Source organism: Hemibagrus wyckioides, linkage group LG18 (genome assembly GCF_019097595.1).
Source record: "Hemibagrus wyckioides isolate EC202008001 linkage group LG18, SWU_Hwy_1.0, whole genome shotgun sequence".
Lineage (NCBI taxonomy): Eukaryota > Metazoa > Chordata > Actinopteri > Siluriformes > Bagridae > Hemibagrus > Hemibagrus wyckioides.
In genome coordinates, this window is record NC_080727.1 from 14478841 (window position 1) to 14499232 (window position 20392).

The 20392-nt window shown below is 38.4% G+C and overlaps 2 protein-coding genes across 6 annotated transcripts; one reads left to right on the forward strand and one right to left on the reverse strand.

Annotated features, from left to right (window-relative positions):
• The first annotated feature begins 1350 nt into the window (after positions 1 to 1350).
• On the forward strand, positions 1351 to 10105 carry skp2 (S-phase kinase-associated protein 2, E3 ubiquitin protein ligase). Of its 2 annotated transcripts, XM_058415736.1 has the most exons (11): positions 1351 to 2113; positions 4050 to 4288; positions 4525 to 4639; positions 5034 to 5177; positions 5256 to 5390; positions 5480 to 5578; positions 6147 to 6274; positions 6412 to 6463; positions 6679 to 6786; positions 8478 to 8720; positions 9210 to 10105. In XM_058415736.1, the coding sequence occupies exons 1-10, from the start codon at positions 2100 to 2102 to the stop codon at positions 8677 to 8679; spliced, it is 1236 nt and encodes a 411-aa protein (XP_058271719.1). In that variant the 5' UTR covers positions 1351 to 2099; the 3' UTR covers positions 8680 to 8720; positions 9210 to 10105. The 2 variants fall into 2 exon arrangements, with proteins under 2 accessions (XP_058271719.1, XP_058271718.1); XM_058415735.1 differs by having other exon boundaries at positions 1353 to 2113; positions 8478 to 10105.
• Positions 3933 to 20040, reverse strand: nadk2 (NAD kinase 2, mitochondrial). Of its 4 annotated transcripts, none has more exons than XR_009207245.1 (13): positions 18371 to 20038; positions 17510 to 17598; positions 17310 to 17398; positions 17094 to 17175; positions 16546 to 16629; positions 16019 to 16155; positions 14919 to 15006; positions 14292 to 14435; positions 14158 to 14213; positions 13179 to 13232; positions 12956 to 13079; positions 10099 to 12297; positions 3933 to 6797 (listed from the first exon to the last, which is right to left on the reverse strand). XR_009207245.1 is itself a non-coding variant. In XM_058415733.1 (13 exons), the coding sequence occupies exons 2-13, from the start codon at positions 18602 to 18604 to the stop codon at positions 12159 to 12161; spliced, it is 1320 nt and encodes a 439-aa protein (XP_058271716.1). In that variant the 5' UTR covers positions 18605 to 18697; positions 19017 to 20039; the 3' UTR covers positions 10489 to 12158. The 4 variants fall into 4 exon arrangements, 2 of the variants coding, with proteins under 2 accessions (XP_058271716.1, XP_058271717.1); XM_058415733.1 differs by lacking the exon at positions 3933 to 6797 and having other exon boundaries at positions 10489 to 12297; positions 18371 to 18697; positions 19017 to 20039; XM_058415734.1 differs by lacking the exon at positions 3933 to 6797 and having other exon boundaries at positions 10489 to 12297; positions 14292 to 14387; positions 18371 to 20037.
• Positions 20041 to 20392: the final 352 nt, after the last annotated feature.

A 20392-nucleotide genomic window follows, 5' to 3' on the forward strand; every position in this document is an offset into this window, starting at 1 on the left:
TTATGTCAACACATTTACATCTAGTGACAGATTGGTATTTAATTTATTTATATTTTTATGTTTTATGTGTTTACACATGATATATTTGTGGTAAGGTGCACCTGAAAAGTACCTACAAAAAGACCAGGAAGATAATGAAGGACCTCAGACATCCCAACAATGGTAACTTCTCTCTGTTGTGGTCAGGGAAACGTTTCGGTCATTCGGGCCCTCAAGCAGAATACCTAGAACCTGGACTTTCTGGACTTTTCTTTGGACTTCCTCACACATGATATTCTACCTGAGCAGACTGTTGCACACACAATAACTGCACTACTCTGCACAGGTCACACTCACTGAACATTTTTTTTATATGCATACTTTGTTTTTGCACTTTAACCCCTGACATTCCAGATATACCTATCCATCCATCCATTTTCTATTCCCGCTTTATTCCTAATTAGGGTAATCCCTTAATAATCCCAGTACACATTAGGCGAAAGGCAGGGGTACAACCTGGACAGGTCGCCAGTCCATCACAGGGCCACACATATAGACAGACTATCAGATATTCATATTTATATCTTTATATCTATATATTAATCTTACATTTATGTGTATACCATATTTTTCTTATCTATCTATCTATCTATCTATCTATCTATCTATCTATCTATCTATCTATCTCTCTCTCTCTCTCTCTCTCTCTCGTATTCTATAATATTTTTAATGTTTCTATTCTATTATTAAAATCCATTGCTAATAAATTAATTGAATAATTTAAACCTTTCCAAATGTAGATGTAATGTTAAATAGGAAAAAAGCTGAATTAAAACAAGTGTAGACCACAATCTCTTTAAATAGATAATGACGTGTAAAAAAAAAGACTTTATATTGAGATATAAATTTAATTATTATTTTTTAGTTCAGAATGATATTAAACAAATTCTAATACAAATTGTTAATTGTATTATCATTATTATTATTATCATTATTTTTAAAATTATTATTATTAGTAGTAGTAGCAAATTAAAAGTCTTTAAATAAATAGGCAGTCTATATCATCTCTTGGGACTATTTAAATTATGATGTAGCCTATGATTTACTAAGATGTCTAAAAAAAACCCACCCAAGAATAGTAATAACAAATAATGATTATATATATATATATATATATATATATATATATATATATATAAGGAGTTAAACTAAGGTTTATTTTAACAAGTATTTAAACATAGATTTAACATATTAAGAAACCAGCTCTGGAAAAAATTAAATAAATAATAAGAGACCACTGCAAAATAATCAGTTTCTTATGTTTTTTTGTTTTTCTTACATGTTCATGTATTGGTGAGATGAACAGTTTTGTTTCATTTTTTGTGAACTGCTGACAATATTTCTCCTAAATTCAAAATATAACTATTGTTAGAGTGTATATTTAAAGGAAATGACAACACCTCAAAATAACCCAAGATCATGCAGTATTTGCAGAGCTTTAATAACTCAAATAAAACAAAATGCAAATAATTTGTAAACAAATTGTGTTAATGCTTTGGCTAAATATCATTAAGAAATCAGTATTTGGTGGAATAACCCTGATTTGCAGGCGTTTCGGCTCCATGCTCTCCACCAGTTTTTCACATTGCTGTTGGGGAACTTTATACCACTCTTTTTGCAAAAAAAGCAAACAGCTCAGATTTGCATGATGGTTTGTGACCCCCCATCTTCCTCTTGATGACATTCCAGAGGTTTTCAATAGGGTTCACATCTGGAGATTGGGCAGTGGTCTCTTATTGTTTTCTCTAGAGCTGTATGTTGGACCTGATGTCCAGTTGTTTGTTTGAACATCAGCAGTGTTTCCTCCACGCGGCTAGGTGTCAGAACGCACACCCATCATATTATTATTATTTTGTCCGCCGCCGAATGTGAGTGCGTCACTTCCGTCGCGCCAGATTTGAGCCAATGGCGTTGTGCCCAGACAGGCGGTCCGGCTCCAGGTTTAAATGCTCGCGCGAACTCACTCTCACTCACTCAGAGTTTAGAAAGTGTAGAGAAGATCATAATCTGAGAAATCGGTAACAAGTCAATAATAAACACGCTGCAGAAAAGAGGACACGATGTCAGCCGAGAGGTAAATCACTGGCTTTGTGATTGTGGGTTAAAAAATGTTACAGAAAGTGAGGCTCGTGCACCCTCTGCGTTGGAGTTGGAGCTGTTAGTTTGGGAGTTTTCATCACGGGTATCTGTGTGATTTATGTATTTCATCAAGATTTAGGCTTAATTAAAATACCTTTTAATGCACAAGGTGAAATAATGACGCATTCCATTTTAAATGAGTAGTTAGAGATCAGCTCAGGTTTCTCCCTCCAAGCTTCTCCCGCGCCTTGGCCTTCTTACACATCCATGTTACAGCCACTAAAGATCACCTATAAGTTAAATAAGCAGTGCACACGTGGGGTAAAATAGTGTAATAAATAGTTGTACGACTGGTGATGCCGATCGTGTGTTTAAGTTGGTTTTATTTGAACTTTTTGTGTGTTGTTGATATGGCGCGCGAGAGGGAGAGTTATGGCGGGCATCAGGAACATCTGCACGCGCGCGGTGTAACATTAACAACATGCACATGCCTTTTAAACAAATGCAAGTCTTGTGTATTTTGCTAAATGAGTATATGTAATTTTAATGCTTAAAAAGTGTTAATTTTATTTAGAACTTTTAATCCTTTTCGATAAGTAAGTAAGCACGCACACCAGGTTAACGCACCCTTGCAGGTTTGTATCTGTAGTAATGGCTCCCTGTTCCTTAAACTCTAAAGCTTTGTGCTCATTGTTTTTATACAGTTGGGTCTTTTTGATATTACGTCCAGAAGTAAATTCAATAAATACAGAGCAGTAGGTCTCAGAGAGGGGTCCAGGGACACTCGAGTTGTCCATGAGAGGCTTTTTGTTTGTTTTTTTTAACCTAGATTTTGTATTGAGTTCTTATTAGCCTTTAGTCTGTTTAATTCCACACTTGAATGGGTTTAATATGATCTACAATACCTCATGGAGGGGCGGAAAGTTCAGGAATTAAAAATAATAATAATTCATGGCTCTTATAGTGTTCAGAATCGTACAAGTTTAACTAATGAGCCTAATATGAATAGATATCCTCAGGGGTCCATGATTTTATTTGATTTAGTGCAGTGCTGAAAATCACAATTTGTCATTTATCAAACTTATAGTTCTTGGTTCAGTTGAAATGAATGGGTTTAATCCAAACCTCAGAAAGACCTAGCAATAACGGCAACTTAAATATAACGTGTTCTGTTAGTGAAATGCCACTGTTAGGCCCTTGAGCAAGGCCTCCAACCCACCCTGCTCCAGGAGCACTGCATCATGCCTGACCACGGGCTCTGACCCCAACCCCCAAGGGGTTGCTATGCAAAGAAATTTTACTCTGCAGTAATGTATGTGACAACTTAATTTAAATAGGAACCCTTGGACACACTATCCATCCATTTTCTATACCTGCTTTATTCCTAATTAGGGTCACAGGGATCTGCTGGAGTTTATCCCAGCACACTTTGGGTGAAAGGCAGGGGTACACCCTGGACAGGTCACCAGTCCATCACAGGGCCTCACATATAGACAGACAACCACACACACTCTCACTCACTCCTATGGGCAATTTTAGAGTCACCAATCAACCTAATGTACATGTTTTTGGACTGTGGGAGGAAACCGGAGTAGCCTGAGTAAGCCCGCACAAGCACTGGGAGAACATGCAAACTCCACACAGAAAGGCCCCTGCCTATTCGAACCCAGGACCTTCTTGCTGTGAGGCAACAGTGCTAACCACTAAGCTTGGATACACTAATTTGGATGTAATCATTTAAAAAATTAACCTGATCTTATACAACAGATTATTATAAAATGGTTAGAGTCCCAAATTAGTGCACTTTATAGTGAGTTGCTTGTGGTTTAAGACACAAAATGTATAATACGAGGTTTCTATGCCTCCTATGATCTTGTGAAATGTAAGAAAATGACCTGCATGTAATAATGCTGACTGTTCCCATATCTCAGGCCTCTCCAGGAGTTGCCGTGTCTGAATGAGAATCTCGATGGCTCTCTGTTGTGCATGTCTCAGTCCAAAGCGAAGAAAAGGCCGTGTGCTTATGGAGATGGACTGCAGGCTGAAAACACTCCTCACGAGCTTATCCAGCACTGGTCTCCTCCCCGTAAACAGCCACGGCCCTGTGCCAAGGGCAAAGAAAATGTCTTTGTCCTCGCCAGACGCCCCAGGAGGAGCAGAGACACGGCAGGTAGGTTATAATTTCAGCATTGTGGTAGTTTTCAGATTTCTGACACCTGGTTTTAAAGGAAAAGTCCACCCTGAAACACATTATATTTGGGATGGGTTTTTTCCCCTTTTATACCTATGAGCTGTTAGAATTCCACTGCACCACTATATTAACAGGTTAATAAATATCATTGTGGGCAACAATTTAGAAAACGTTTAGCCAAAGTGAAAACATGACATGTTGATGTTTATCTGCAGGTGTACTGTGTTGGGACACCCTCCCAGACGAACTGCTGTTGGGGATTTTCTCTCGTCTCTCGTTACAAGACCTTCTCAGGACGTCTCACGTCTGCAAGCGCTGGCATCGACTGGCGTAAGTTCCATACCGACTATTTTCTTTTCAAGCTTTGCTCGTTGTACATTTTGGATTCCCTGTTCCTTGCTGTTAAGGCAGACTAAAACTCTGAAGCCCTCAGACTAGAGTATTTGTAGAGTTGAGTGCAACAATTTGCACACCCTCACTTCATCGAGACTACCTATTGCATAATAATGTGTTAGGATATATTAATCTGAAAAGATAATTAATGTTAATTGTATTTTTGGATTTCCAACCTCTGGCTGGATTATAACTGTAACATGGTGCACTTAAAAAAAAAAAAAAAAATAGATTAATAACTTCTACTCATTGGCCTGTGACATTTTGTTTACGCCCTAGATCTGTCCTGTTTAGTGATTGTGACAACTGGATCTAATTTTTGTGTGTGTAGGTTTGATGAGTCGCTGTGGCACAGTGCTGACCTGGTGGGAAAAGCACAGCTGAATGGCGAGCTGGGTCAGGTGCTCACAGCGGGGGTGTCGAGGCTGCGCTGTCCACATTCCTGCATAGGCGACCCCTGCTTTAAGAACACACAGTGAGTCGTATGTGTGCGTTATATACACTGGAGAGTTTAGTTGTGGTTTAATGACGCTAAACTCCGAGTGTCTTGCAGACTCCTGCGTGTCCAGCATTTGGACCTGTCCAGCTGCACCGTGCAGACACCTGTGCTGGAGGACATCCTGTCGCGCTGCAGTCGGCTGCAGAACCTCAGTGTGGAGGGACTCGTCCTGTCTGACTCCATCCTTCGGTGTGTGTGAGCTCAAGTGATGGAACAAATGCTTATTTTTAAAGTCTTGCTTATGACGTGAGTTCATAGTGTTTCATGTGTTTGGGCAGATCTTTGAGTGAGAACGCAGAGCTGGTGCGACTGAACCTGTGCGGCTGTAGTGGTTTCTCTGCTGACTCTCTGACCGAGATGCTTCAATCCTGCACCAAGTAAGACGAGTGGATAAGGGGTTAAAGGGGTGTAACAAGTGAGCTGCCACACTTGTGTTAATTGTTTCAGCGAAATCTCTGATAAAAACTGCTGGTCCATATTTGGTCTCGGGCTTTTTTTTTGGTCTTATTTTTAACCATTATTTGTTAATTAGTTCTGTTTTCCAAAATAGCAGTCTCATTTAAACTACCATGACCTAGACCAGGCAGTTATTATGGATCAGTGAACACTAAACACATCACATATTAATGAATGTCAGATGGGAGAGCCAGTTCACTCAAGGAGAATGGACGCAGGGTGTGAAAGACATATTTGCCTCTGACAGTGTGTAATTTCACTGTGTACTGAACTTTGAAAGTGAGCCAAAATAAATGGTGGAGCTGCTGATTATTAAGTAGTGTTCACACTGGACTTTTGCAGAATTGCTTGGTCAAAAAAATGGATAAAAATAAAATAATTAGCCATCTCATCTAGTGACATATGCTAAGGTATTGTGGTGGGGTGAAGAGCATGACTGTACATGTTGTTCCTGTCTGTTTCTTTACCCATCTGTTCTGTATGTTCCAGGCTTGAGGAGCTGAACGTGTCGTGGTGTGACTTTAGCAGTGATCATGTTGAGGCTGTCGTTAACAACGTCCCCACCACCATCGCTCAGCTCAACATCAGCGGCTACAGGCAAAACTTTACCATGGACAGTAAGTAAAATCTCAGTGATTTCGTGTAGTGTATCATCTCTAGCCCTTCAGTAAATGCAGTAGTAGCAGCTACTGTAAAAGAGATGATTTAACTTTATCCTTGGTATAACGTCCACTTCTTTTCCTCTGTCGTTTAGATGTGAAGGTGCTGGTGGAAAGATGTCCGAATCTCACACATTTGGATTTAAGGTAAGAGGCATTTACATTCATGGCAGGCGCTCTTATCCACATTTATCTCATTTATACAACTTTTTAGGACCCAGCAGTGGCAGCTTGGTGTATCCTGGGATTTAAACTTCTGAACTCTTTAACCACTGTGCTACAACTTGAGGTTAATTGGTGTACAGTGCAGTGTAAGCATTCTTTACAAAGATATGTATTCATTTGAAATGCTTTTCTCACAGCGACAGCGTTCTCGTGACCACAGACAGTTTCCCCTTCCTGCAGCAGCTCCCCTCACTGAGACACTTAGCGCTGAGTCGCTGCTACCAGATTCACCCAGCCGCCCTCGTGTAAGACGTACCTACACACACACACACACACACATAAAGTGGGGTTGTTTTATTAAAATGAGTTTAGTTTTCAGCTGTAGTCAATCAGCCACAAAAATGGGTTTGTCTTGGTGCTGGATAGTTTTTGTAGTAGATAGATGCACTATATGGCCAAAACTTTGTAAACACCTGACCATCAAAACCATATATGGTTCTTCCCCGAAGTTGGAGTCACACTGTTATGTAGGATGTCTTTGTATGCTGCAGCATTACAATTTCCTTTCAGTGGAACAAAGGGCCTTAGTGATGTTCAAGCAGGACAATACCCCTGTGCACAAAGAGGAGCTGCATGAAGACATTTTTTCCCAAGGTTATTCTGGAAGATCTTTTATGTCCTGCACAGAGCATTGACCTCAACCCCACAGAACACGTTTTGAGATGAACTGGAAAGATGTGTGCACCCCAGATCATCAGAAGATCTTGTGACTGAATTGGCAAATCCCTGAGATCCCTCTAAAATCTAGAGCAGGGGTGTCCAATCCTATCCAGAAAGGGCCGGTGTGGGTGCAGGCTTTCATTCCAACCAAGCAGAAGCTACACCTGATTCCAACTGGCTAATCAACTGATCTTGGCATTCAGTGGACTCAGGTGTGGCTTCTGCTCAGCTGGAATGAAAACCTGCACCCACACCGGCCCTTTGCGGATAAGATTGGACATCACTGGTATAGAGGAAAGCAGAAGAGTGGAAGTTATAATAACAGCACTGACAAGTGATGGTCAGATGTAGCGTATAGCGTAAGATTCTTATCATTTAGATAATGTAAACTGTGTTCATTTTTACAGCTAATTTCAACTCCGCTATAGTTTCTTTTAATGATTTTAATTTTTAGTCATTTGCTTATTCTATATTATTCTATACTAGTCCTAGCTACACCAGCAAGTTAGTGCGTTTAATAACATGAGCACACTGAATACACCGTACACACTTGGTAAAAGTGAATTAATTTCCGTGACTGATCATAAGGTGCGCTAATTCTTGCCAGATAATATTATATTAGCTTAACACGATGTAGACTACAAAAAAAAAAAAGCAGTTCTTCATAGGGATATAAAACGGTCACTGGAGTCAAAAATGTTGGCGTGGCATGTTTCTCCAACGACAAAGCATTAGCATACGTGTACAGATCAGGAAAGACAGGTTTGGAGTTTATCTAGCTGTGCAAGCTTTTCTTATCTCTTGCCTTGCAGAGCATTTTAAACTCCTTTGTTTACTGAAGGGGATGAGGCAGAAATCTTATTCAGAAGACACTTTAGAAAATATCTTCGACAGCTCCACCGTACAAGACTCTGAACTTCTTAGCAAGCATAAACCTCAAAAGACTTATATAAACTATTCTTGCCATCTTACATATCAATATAGCCCTATCTATTGAATTTCACCCTATGTTTTAACTACATTCAAACTTTTGCCATAATATACCCATTAAAGCTAACATGGCATTAAAAAAATCAATCAAAAAATGAAGAGGATGGTTTAGCTTCGTCCAGCTGATTTTTCTGACCTTTTAATTCGATTCATTTTGGGTGAACGTTAACAAAGGGTGAAATATTATTTAGCTAATAAGTGGTTGTAATTTTATTTTTTAACACCGGTCAGTTTTTTTTTAAATTACATCACTGTTAAATGGCTTTCTCTGTTTTATTGTTTGTAGAGAGTTTGAGAAGTTTGCGACTCTGCAGACCTTGGAGGTGTTCGGTCTTATACAGGACAGCTCACTGCCCATCCTGAGTAAAGGGTTGCCACAGATACAGATCAACACCCAGCCGTTCTCGGGCGTGGCTCGTCCTACCGCAGCCACACGGAAAGACCGCACACTGTGGGGAATGCACTGTCGACTGGTGTATAAACCCTAACCGGCGCTCCAGCACGATTTGACTTAGGAGCAAAACAAGAGGTGACTTTTTTAGTCTGAATAGGTTTAAGAGATAATGAGGTAACCTTGTGAAGTCAGTGTTGTCACGGTGATATCGACTAGCATGTTGTATAAATCACGCCTCTTTTTAAGGAGCGGAATCTTGATATCGACATACATAATGATTGTGTACGGACTGTAGGTGACCACTTTTGCACTTTCGAATGGTTTACAACTCGGTTCTGTGAGCAAAGAATGTGAATTTATTTCACATGCTTTTTGTTACCACTAATGATGACTGCAGCTTCAGAAGGGTAAAGGACCTCCACTGTTGGTTTTTAATTCCATTTCAAGTGTTTTAAGAAAAAAAAAAATCCTACAATTTTAGACCTTTTCAAAGCACAAACCGAACTGTGAATAACTTCCCGTGCTTTAACGTGTTATGATAATGGTTTGTTTTGAAAGTTCAGTCGTTTTAAACTAGATGTGATTTTATCATGTTACCTTTTTTTTTTTTTTTTTTTGTTCCAGATTCTCATTTTAATAAGTGAGTGAATTATACGGATGCACCTATACAATACAGAAATCCAGAATTGTAAACACTGACCCAGACTTAATGCTACTGATGGGCTTCTGAGTTGCACAATGATCTAAAGTTTGTGCCCCTCTGGCAGAAGATTGAGGTGATGCTCAGGAGCCTGAGATGGCGTACAACTAAACTTGGAACATTTCTGTCTTAAAAAAATATCTTCTTTCAGCTAATAATGTTTATACCACAGTGCCGTTGGAATTTTTAATTTTTTTATGACAGCAGAGCTAGGGCATTTGAAATGCCACATAAAAGAATTTAAAAACATGAAGTTTTCTGATGGGTGATGAGTGGAGACTCCTTAAAACAGAGGTAGAGATGCAAAATATGACGTATGAGGAATGCAAAAAAAGAAGTCCTGGGTATCCAGTTTACTGGTAACAAGACCAGTTAGGAGAGCTGGTGAGGGAACAAATGCTTAACTTTTGTCCACAAAACTAGCTTTATCTTAAAAATTGCTGAGAGATAAGAGGAATAAAACACTGTCTGCTGTTACTAGAAAATAAACACCAGGATGGTAAATGTAACACACTTCCTGAGTATTATTCATTACTGAGAAGATATCCATTCTGATTATAACCAGGTTATTTGATTAAGAAGAGTAAAGAGAAATGTGTCAAGATGTCTGTGAATTAGATTGGAAAATGCATCCAGTGTTTCAGTACTGATATTCTGGAGCATCGGTGCATCCCTGTTACATGCTTCATTGGTTTGTACCCTGCACACAGTTTGTTTTATGCATATAAAACCTTACAGCATTAAAATAAGTCTGCTGGAAGAACAAGTGTTCAGTTCACATGTTAAAGCAACTGGATTTAAAAAGAAAGTTACCTGTTCTTGGCTAATTGTCTGTTTCTGACAATCACAATTCTGATCTCTCATCCTCAGCTCATGTCTCGATATGGCTAATCTGAAACACTGCTCCATAGCCTAAAAATTATTTTTGCAAACCAAGTAACAACAAAGAGAGAACATGTGTAAGTACTATTGATCAGGTACAATTCCTCCCCCAAAGTTCCTTTTTTTTTTTTTTTTTGGAAACCAGTTGCAATACATTTGTTTACTCATTTTGTCTGACATTTCATTGTTAATAACTTCTAAATAATTCTAGCGTTTTGTATATCACTTTTTTTTTTTTTTTTTATAATGTTTTTGTGACCAAAATACCTGAAGTCTTGAAATCGGTTGGCCTTTTTTTTTCGACCGATTATGAAAATGTGGAAACTTGAAACAATTCTGTATTGAGAACTTGACAATGTATTTTTATGGATATTTACTTATTTGTTCGGATATTCACTGATTTTAAATAAATATTTTTGCTCAATTTTCTTCTCTTTTCTATGGGAAATATGAGGAACGGTGCTGAGTCCATGAAATTCTTATACTGTCAAGTTTTACCCTGTGGTCAAGAAACTGTCAGTTTGAATACGAATCATGCCCCAGGCAGCTGATAGAACGTGTATATGTATATATTGGTAGGAGAGTCGTACCAGGATGTAACTACTTTGGAAAATAAACCTGGGTAAATATAATAAAAGGGAAACGGTCAATGCTTTGGTATTTGGTCTACACAACATCTGAAATTAGAACATGAAACAAAGTTTTTTTTTTTTTAATAAAGAATTCAGCACTATAGACATTCCACTCTTGTCTTTTCTCTATACAAAACATTATGGCACATTGTAGTGGAGCAATAAAAAGTAATGCTCTGAGATCTGCCAATAACATGGGCTTCCTGTCTCGAATAATACTACATGGCCACTAAGTGTTGTAAATGGACAATTCAATGTGGAATGTCTTATTGCAGTACATCCAGGCAATTGCAGATGAATTTGGGTTACTCACCTGAAGGGCTTTATCAGTTCTACTGAATAACTTCACCCATTTTGAATGAGTTCCCTTTGATGAGTGGAAAAATGTCAAAATCCAAACACAAATCCAGTCACCTACATTTACTGCTATGAGACATTAACGTGATATGCATGCTTGAATACTAGGGGCGGTGATATGATGGTACATCCGCAGTGAAGTCAGTTATTCCATGATATCACATATCAGTACTTCAGTAACACTGACCACTTAAAAAAAACAAAAACAAACTAGAGTTGTGTATCAAGACTGGGATCTGACAAATCACAAACTTTTTGGACATTGTTTTTTATACTCACCAACATGATCAGAGATAAGCCTGCAGAACAGAAAAAGGCCAAGCTCATTAACACAGGAGTGTATCAGGCCTTCTGGAGTGCTCACGTGTGCACGTTTACTGCATTCATTTATTCATATTTAGTAACTGCTTATCACTGTCACTTTGTTTTAATTGGCTTCTGTTTTAGGAAAGTCTTTGAATACTGTAGGTAGATGTAAAAGGGCTTGATTATTTTGTCATTAAGCCCTATTACTATGGAACAAAACTGATTTATTATATTATACTGTTCTGATGGCTTTAAATGTTTGGAAGATATACCATGAAAATCATTTAACTGAAAAATTTTCACCATAATCACTCGCCCCTTTGTGTTCAAAGCTGCATGTCCCCTGATTGTATTCACATTTGCATGGGTGGGAGCCAAAAGTGCAAACAAAATTGATCTAAATGCATCTACGTCTTTCTTATTAGTTAGAACAATGCCAACAAAATGCATGGCATTCTGTTTGGGCGAAAATGCCATAGACGATCCAATTTCCATCTTGGTCAGTCTGCTGGGATTTCATAGCAACACCACAAAAAAGATTTTACCCTTCCTGTAAAACCATAAAATTACAAGTTTGTAACAACTGATGAGCCTTCAGGTTGAAAGACAGTAACCCGTTTTTGACCTTACGTCAATGATCGTCTTCCAGTCCAGACATGGTTTATGACGCTTCAGTATTAAACTACATTCATGAGTTCAGTCATCAAGTAGAACAGTTTTCAGCAGGTCCTCCTCGTGCAAGCTGATAGTGGCAATAGCACCATCGTTGAACTCGAAGGATGTTCCTCCGTCCACCACCATGCAGGCGTCCCAGCACCTTGAGCGGACGCACACCCTTAAAGAAGCAAAGTTAACAGAGAGTAACCTTTTTTTTTATTTTTTTACACATTTATCAAATCATAATATCATTTTTTTTAATTGGGGAGGGGTATATAAAAGAGTCACACTGATGTTATGACTTCTATAGCAGTATAATAAGCACTGCACAGAAACAGTTAAAATTTGTTATTATATATATTGGGAAGCTTTGTGTGAAAAGATGTTTAGATAACATTTACAAAAGTTGTCTCCAGCAAATTTCAGTACGTTTACTGACAAGATCTTATTAACTACAGAAGAGAGAACAGAGTGGCTAGTGAGGGAACGACTGTTTATAGCTGCTATAAGGTTAATGTAAGAGGAATAAACGTTTTGCGGATCATTAAACATGAACAGATAAAAATAATGAACAAGTGTTGATGTTAGCAAACTGTAGTGCTAGTACAGGAAATTATCAACTTTGGGTTGTATGTTGTGTATTATTATATTATTCTTTACCTAGCCTAGAGCACCTTAATGAACAAAACAAATTGTTCAGACCAGTCAGCAATAATTAGGAGACACAATAGGACGATGACACTTTACACATCTCACATGCCTACTATGAAAGCAAACCTACGATCATAAGCCCCGTCCCCAAAGGCATACAGAACCGTACAGAACCCAATACTCACTTGCTTGCAAATCCTCTTTGGCGGCTGTTGGAAAACACTCTGTTGACGATGGGCTCTCGAACGCTAAAGAAAATTCGGTTCTCCTCAGGACTGAATATGAGAGCCTCATTGTAGGCATCAGTCACTAAACACATCCCAAAACATGACAATTATGTGACTGCTGAGTTATGTCCATGAAAAAAAAAAAAACCCATTTTCTTATAAGAAGTTAAGCCGCACTCACCACTTCTGATGACTTCCTGGTTTAGTGGAATATCAATACCAGTTTTTCCTTTGCCTAAGAAACATATTTGACTTTATTTGACACATAGCGACATAGCTAAATGTTTCACACAGTATCTTTCTGTTCAGATTTCTCAAAGCCTGGTTGTTTTCCAACTTACACAGATAACAGACTTTGGCATGCATTTCACCATAATTTAGCTGTCCAGCTGGTTAGAAACTATTGGACACGGTGCAGAAAAATATTCACTTGCCTTCTTTTTTCAGCAGGAAGAAAATGTTTTACATCTAATCTTACTGAAAGGGGAGCTGAATCAAAAAAACAGTTATTTAACAATGTAACTAAAGGTAACAGCTTGTCTATATTGCGGGCATTTCACTGGTACATGATGCAACATCCCACTTTGGCTAAATACAGTCAAGTCACACAAGCAGTTCCTGTTTTCTTAATTTTCTGCCTCTAAATCTAGTCAGGATTTTTTGGTTCAACTGTATTACTGCTATTATTAAACCTAATTTAGACCTCTTGCTAGGCCAGTTAGTTAACTAATACTAGCTAGAAATGGCAAGAATGTTGTTTGTTGGTTACGTGAGCAACTTTCTTTATATAAGCACAAACAAAAATATATGCCACCCCACTGTGATAAAGTAGGTTGTCAAACAAAAAAAATGTAAAATTGAGCAGCAAGGTTAATGTAGCTAATAACTAATAATGCTGTTTAAAGGTAATTTATCTTTTGAATGTCTATTACTTGTTAGCCACATTAGCTTTGTAGCTTCATTGCAAATCTAAAGCACCAAACATATTTTGATCTAACAGACTGCATTTGGTAAAGTGGAAGAAAATATTCTTCTCTGCCTCAGGACACACTTACTTAAACCAACTGAACACCAGAATATGAAGAAACAGTCAAGCTCTCACAATACCAGCTGGATAAACTAACAAACCAGTGTTCGTAAATGTTTTATTCTGACCTTACCTATTCGAAGGACGTCCTCCACAGTCTGTTCCACAAGTTTATTAATATTATAAGACCTGCACATAAAACTGAAATGAGTCACCAGGATATTTAACACTAGTAATTAAAATCGGAAAGAAGACGATCTCATATACCAAGCTTTGGATCCAGTTCCAGTGCAAACGCTAAGTCCTGAGCTCTTCTGCTTCTCCCATGGTCCATCATCGATCGAGATCTCATAGTAGGAAGCCCTATGGAGCGAGAGGGTAAGATGGGGTTTGAAGGATTTATACTTCCCCCTGTGGCAGATAGAGATCCACAAATAAGGGGAAATGGGCGAGGACGGATGCAGTGAGTTGGAAGATGATTTGGGTTGATGAGACAACATGCTTAAAGGCCAAGGAAAAAAGCAAAAGCATTAAAGGATGAAATCCACCCTGAATGATTTATTAATAAGACACATGATGAGACATCTTTACATACAATATGTGACCTTCAGTGGCATCCAAGAGTCATATTTAGATGCATTTTGTCCACAATGTATTTTGAATAATTACCCATAGTGATGCATTGGGATTTAACCCTTGCATTATTATATGACAATAGCCTACTTCTGTGCATAGACCATATGGGTACATCTTGCGTAGATCATATGGGTACAATTTGCAAAAAAAACTGATACTTGCATGGCCTGCACAAGCCACAATTAAATATAAACATACTTAATGTGTTTCAGGGTGGAGTTTTCCTTTAAAGTGCCAGGGTACGGTCAGTTCAGTTACCTGGAGGAGAGAGACTCTCCGATGAAGATTTCATTGAGTCCTCGGACGGGAAGAAGATATGGCGATGTGTAGGTGTCATGTGTTCTTCCTGGAAGCAAAACAAAAACAGCTCTCAGCATATTAAAATTCATGTTATTGTTGATCTTTTGTCTGTGAATTCATTGAAAATTGACCTTGTCCACAGGCATGGAGGGTAAACTGCTGGCTTTCACAAAAGGTTTGGACAGACTGACAAAAACCGTACACAAAAACTGCAAACATAATTAAATTAATGATTGTTTCTGATTAAACTGTGCTAGATCCAGAAACAGTCAAGCTGTTCAAAACACACTGTAGTAAAGAAATTTTAAGACATTCTGTTCCAAATATCTTGTTCTCTTAGTCAACCAAAGTCTATACAATGTCTCTACATTAAATAGCATATTGCCTGAAGTGGAGCTTTACGGTTGGACATCCCAAAAACATTATGGCCAAACCACTGCAGAGACAAAATTTAAGCATTCTGGTTAGTCTTAAAGGAGAAGTTGACACGTGACCTTTCGACGTGATTACATAGAACACAGTGTCCGTGGACGCGCATGCCAGAGCTAATGCTAGACAAGCTTTTGTGGTTAAAAAGTATACAATTTATTTTTCATCACGTTTCGCTAGTTAAGGGCCTTCTTCCTGGGCTGGGATCATTTAGAGCTCTCTGAAGCTGCATTTTGGAAGCTCAAACTCGGGGCACCATTGAAGCCCGCTATATGGAGAAAAATCCTGAAATGTTTTCCTCGAAACACAATTTCTTTACGACTGAAGAAAGACATGAACATCTTGGATGACTTGAGTAAACTATTTGTAAATTTTTGCTCTGGAAGTTAACTTCTTTAAAAAAACACACACACACATTTTTACTAAGTTTAGAATGATTCTAATGATATTTTAATTAAAGTCAAAACAAAGAAAAAATTGTGCAAATAATTTTATATTTAGGCTAAATAAATAATTCTTAATTGTTATATCCAAAATAAACACACAGTGGGGAAAGTGAAAATAAAGAGTGCTGAGCAGCGAAGTAAGGGAAAACAGAGTGGAAAACAATTTGCATTAGGAGGCCTTACTGGTTTGGGAGTTGGTGGTGATGCGGTGTGCGTTGGTGTGTTGCTCTAAACTCAACTGCTGCTCGTGCAGATCCACCGGAGTGGGGTTGATCCCTGTGCCCTCCAAGTGCATGCGGATCCGCTGACGCCACTGCCACCTGGGAGAGACAAGATCATCAGATCTGGGTGATTTCTGGGTGTATTTAGTTAACAGGGATACCCGTTCACTGACTGCATTTGATAACAGATGAGAAGCAGAAGACGAAGGCAATTTACATGTAATGGAAGTTATCTAATATATCTGTTTTCTTTATTATTAACTCATCTTTTGACCTACAAGGCTAAAAAGTCAAAAATCTACTATCAATCTGTATACATGTATGGATATATTAAGTTTACAGAACAAAATGAAGTACTAAGTTTAATAAAAAACACAATAATCACATTTCTACTCAGCAGTAAGAATGGAAATGAACAGTAAAAAAATATTTAAAAAATAAATAGTTATAATAATAATAATAATAATAAGAATAATAATAATGACCCACCTGAAGTCTCCCTTCCTAAGTTTTCGTAATGCTTCAGAGAATGCATGTGTATAGCGCACAGGCAAGCACAGATGGCCCTCAGACCTTTATATACAAAGAGGAAAACATACATCACACAATAAAACCTACTAAAACCTTTAGCCGGATGAACCGTGCTTAATCGACTTTAAATCTTAACATGCAAAAAAAGCAATCCCAAAATGAATATGAATAAGACTAGTTATATAACTAGGACAAAGTAATTCCGCTTTATAAAAAGGAGGGGGAGTTAAAATGCATCTGCTGTGATTTGTCCTGCAGTGGTTGAGCTGCATTACAGGAAGATTCAACACATACCAGGATTAGGGAGTGCTCCTTCACAATTTAGTTTTCATTTTGTTGTTTTGTTTGTGTTCTCTGTAAGCTTTACTTTTTATGGAGGTTTGAGGATGTCACTAAATGTATACCGGCAGTACCATGACATCTGTTTGTCCTGTTAAATCATTTACACACAGCTTTACTAAAAGATTGATGAATGAGGCCCAATATGAGTAAACCTATGTTTTTACCGTTCTGGATCAGTGTTGACTCCTATTACAGGTTTGTTCTTATCAAAAACTTTACTTGCAACCAGCAGCATAGTGCCATCACCTAAAGTGGAAAAGAAAAACATAAAAAACTGGAGATACAAATAAAAACATGACTGCATGGATGTGTGTCTCTGTGCCACAGTGGCATATTTATTTACTTTTTTCCTCTCAGCTCCTCTGCACCAAGCACCTTACCTCCAGCAGACACAATAGCATCTGCCCATCTGACTGTGTCTTCATCGTACTCTCCTCTTTTAACCACACAGACCTCCATGCCCTGTTTTCTAAAGATATTTATGAACAGGCAAAGTGAAACAATTCTGTTCATTCCGACAATAATAAATAATCATCATTAACGTATTCTCCCTTTATATACCATAATATCCATCACTTACTGCAGATTGTCCACGATGTGTCCAACATTGTGTGTGTGTATGTTGTGCCGTTCCAGAAGTCCGCTGTAACTGGATCCCTTCAAGGCAAGCTGGTGTTCCAGGAAACAACATTTAAATAAAGTACAAGCAAAAATCCTGAACCCAGCAAATACTGAGAGTGCAAGTGGATTAATGTTTTTTTAAGGTGTGCAAAGGCATGGAATTAGCTTTTTAATGTTTTTCTTCAGGCTGATTTTAACCTTAAAATGAACATGCAAAAAACTAATCTTCCCCCAAATGTAACTGATCAGCCAAGACAGGACTGGAGATATGAGGCTACTGATGCTAACAAGAACGGACGAGTGTGGAAACTTAATCATCACACTTTTTGAGAAGACATTGTTTGGTTCACCAACACTTAATGTGTGGGGGAAAAAACGTTAGCGGTCATGCATTCTGGGAAAACAGCCATTTTGTCCCCCATTTACTTGTGTAGTGCAAGGAACCAGCTTAATAAACACACTCTGGGGGGGGCAAAATAAGTTAGACTGTCTCGGCTAGTCCTCACACAGTGAATGTCACACATTGATCAAGTTTCTGGATAGCTAACAAAACAAATACAAGCCTAATCAATTCCATTTATAGTTAGAGAACTGTAAGTGAATCTTAGTTTTGTTGTTTTAAAATGCAATCATATTTTAAAATTCTAGAGCTGGTTGAACTTCTGCAATAAATAAACAAACAAACAAAAACAAATAAATAAATAATTGCAAGATCAGATACTGATGAGGTATAGCTTAGTACCCGTTTTTCAGAGTTATTAATAATCCAGACAATTTTTGCCCAAATTATTCATGAGATAATAATACACAGATAACTTACCAGCTGTTTGAGATCCTCTTCTGACAGTCCAGCGCAGAGATACCTCTGCTGCTCAAATTCATACCGTGTGGTTTTAGTCACCACTGCAACTTTTGAAGGTTTGAAACCACTGTCAGCCTGTGAAGCACCTTGACACACACCGGTCTGATGGAGATATGGGCGTCCGCTCCCACTGATGATTGCCACGACACGATTTCGACAGCCGAGAAATGTCCTTAAAGCACGGAGTGTCATTCTAAGTGACAAAAGTTTGCAACTCTAGTGGTTCGGTCCAAAGGGGCCGTAAACAGAAGAAAGATGGGGAGGATCGTAGTGGCCCCGAATAGACTGTGGGTGCAAAGAGACCCTAGTAAACAAAAACTTTCTGGGTGGAAAATTGCGCCAGTGAATTAACCGGTCAGGGAGTAAAAATCTACTGGAAGATTTCACATATCCAAAGCTGACGGGTTGAACAATGCATTAACTTCGTTTGTAGTTTTCTGATCATAGAACCATAAATGGCAGCAATGGAAAGATCTAATTTCTGTACACAAGATATTATTTTATTGTCTTTTCTTCCTACCACCCTGACACATTATATATATATATATATATCAATCATAAACTAGATTAATGGCAGGTATATGGACAAAGTACAGCTGCCCACCTAGCTAAGTAGTAGTCGGTGTGTCCAAAGGAACCTGAGAAAGCTGTCCAGAAAAATAAAAACAATATAATGTCAGTGGCCTCAAATGTGTTTGGTCATTCGATGCTTAAAGCTTTTTGTTATCCAGATGCTGATGGACAAGAATAATGCCGAAAGTAGTGGAATAACGCAAAACTATCCTTAACTAGAAAAGTTCAACTGAATAGTAGAATATGACTTATCCAATGCAATATTAGATAGATTCACTTTCTGCTATGAAAATACTTTACTAAATATGTTATTAGTTTCCACCCACAGCCGCCCTGACAGGTGTATAATATGAGCTTAAACTTAATGCCAGGTCTAGTGGCTATTAAAAGAAGACAGCTGCCCACCTGTCAGTCCAGCTAGTTTACTAGCTTGCCAACTAGCTAGCTTAAAAGTTCACCCAGAACCATTACCAGAACCAGGATATCAAAGTTGACTTTAAATAATAATAATAATGTGTGTATAAAAGTGACCCTCGATTCCAAATAAAGCGCAATATCGATAATCACTCTCGGTGCCAGAGAAGTTGAAGAGTTCGCTCGGAAGTAATAACGACAGCAAAGGTCACACACGCACCTGCCAGCTACGCTACAACTAAACAGCTAGTTATCATAACGAAAAGTTCGATTAACTAACTGTTAACCCTGCTAGCGCCAGAGACTAAGCGACATCCAAGACCACAAGCTACTGAAACTAAACCTAGTTAAAACAGCATGCAAAACAGCCTAACGTTTCAGTAGTGGGCGTGGTTAGACGCTGCTAGCCAGCTAGCAAACCATGTCCCACTTCTTAAACCCGCTTCTTCTTCTTTCTTTTTTTTATGCCATTTTCCTTTAAAGGTCCTGGTGTGATTTATCGACGTGATCAGTCCTAGCGACTCGAAACAGTTTCCCCCCCCCTAAAGTTTAGACTTTACTTGAGTGCTAATAAAAACACTAGTGTTACTTCCGACATCCACAGACGCCGCCATCTTTAAAGCACGCGCCTTTTACGTCACCGAGAGTGCGCGTGTTGTGTGTTGCACCTCTGCACGTACACGTCCTACTGAAGAGGTCTGACAGTCAATTAGAATAAATGGTGTAAAAACATGACTGCATCATGATATTCATCAAACATTAAAAAAACAAAAACAAAAAAACAACCGGCCAGTGGTGATTATTAAAGGAAAGGTCTATTACAAAGTCTCTGCACAGCATTAGGTCTGACCTTTATAAAAAAAACCTAAAAAACAAAAAGAGAGAAGTAACAAAAAAAGATCAAACTGATCTAATTGTTCTTCCTACTATAGTGAAAAGAGACACTTCACCAACAAACACACACACACACACACACACAGATACTCACTCACA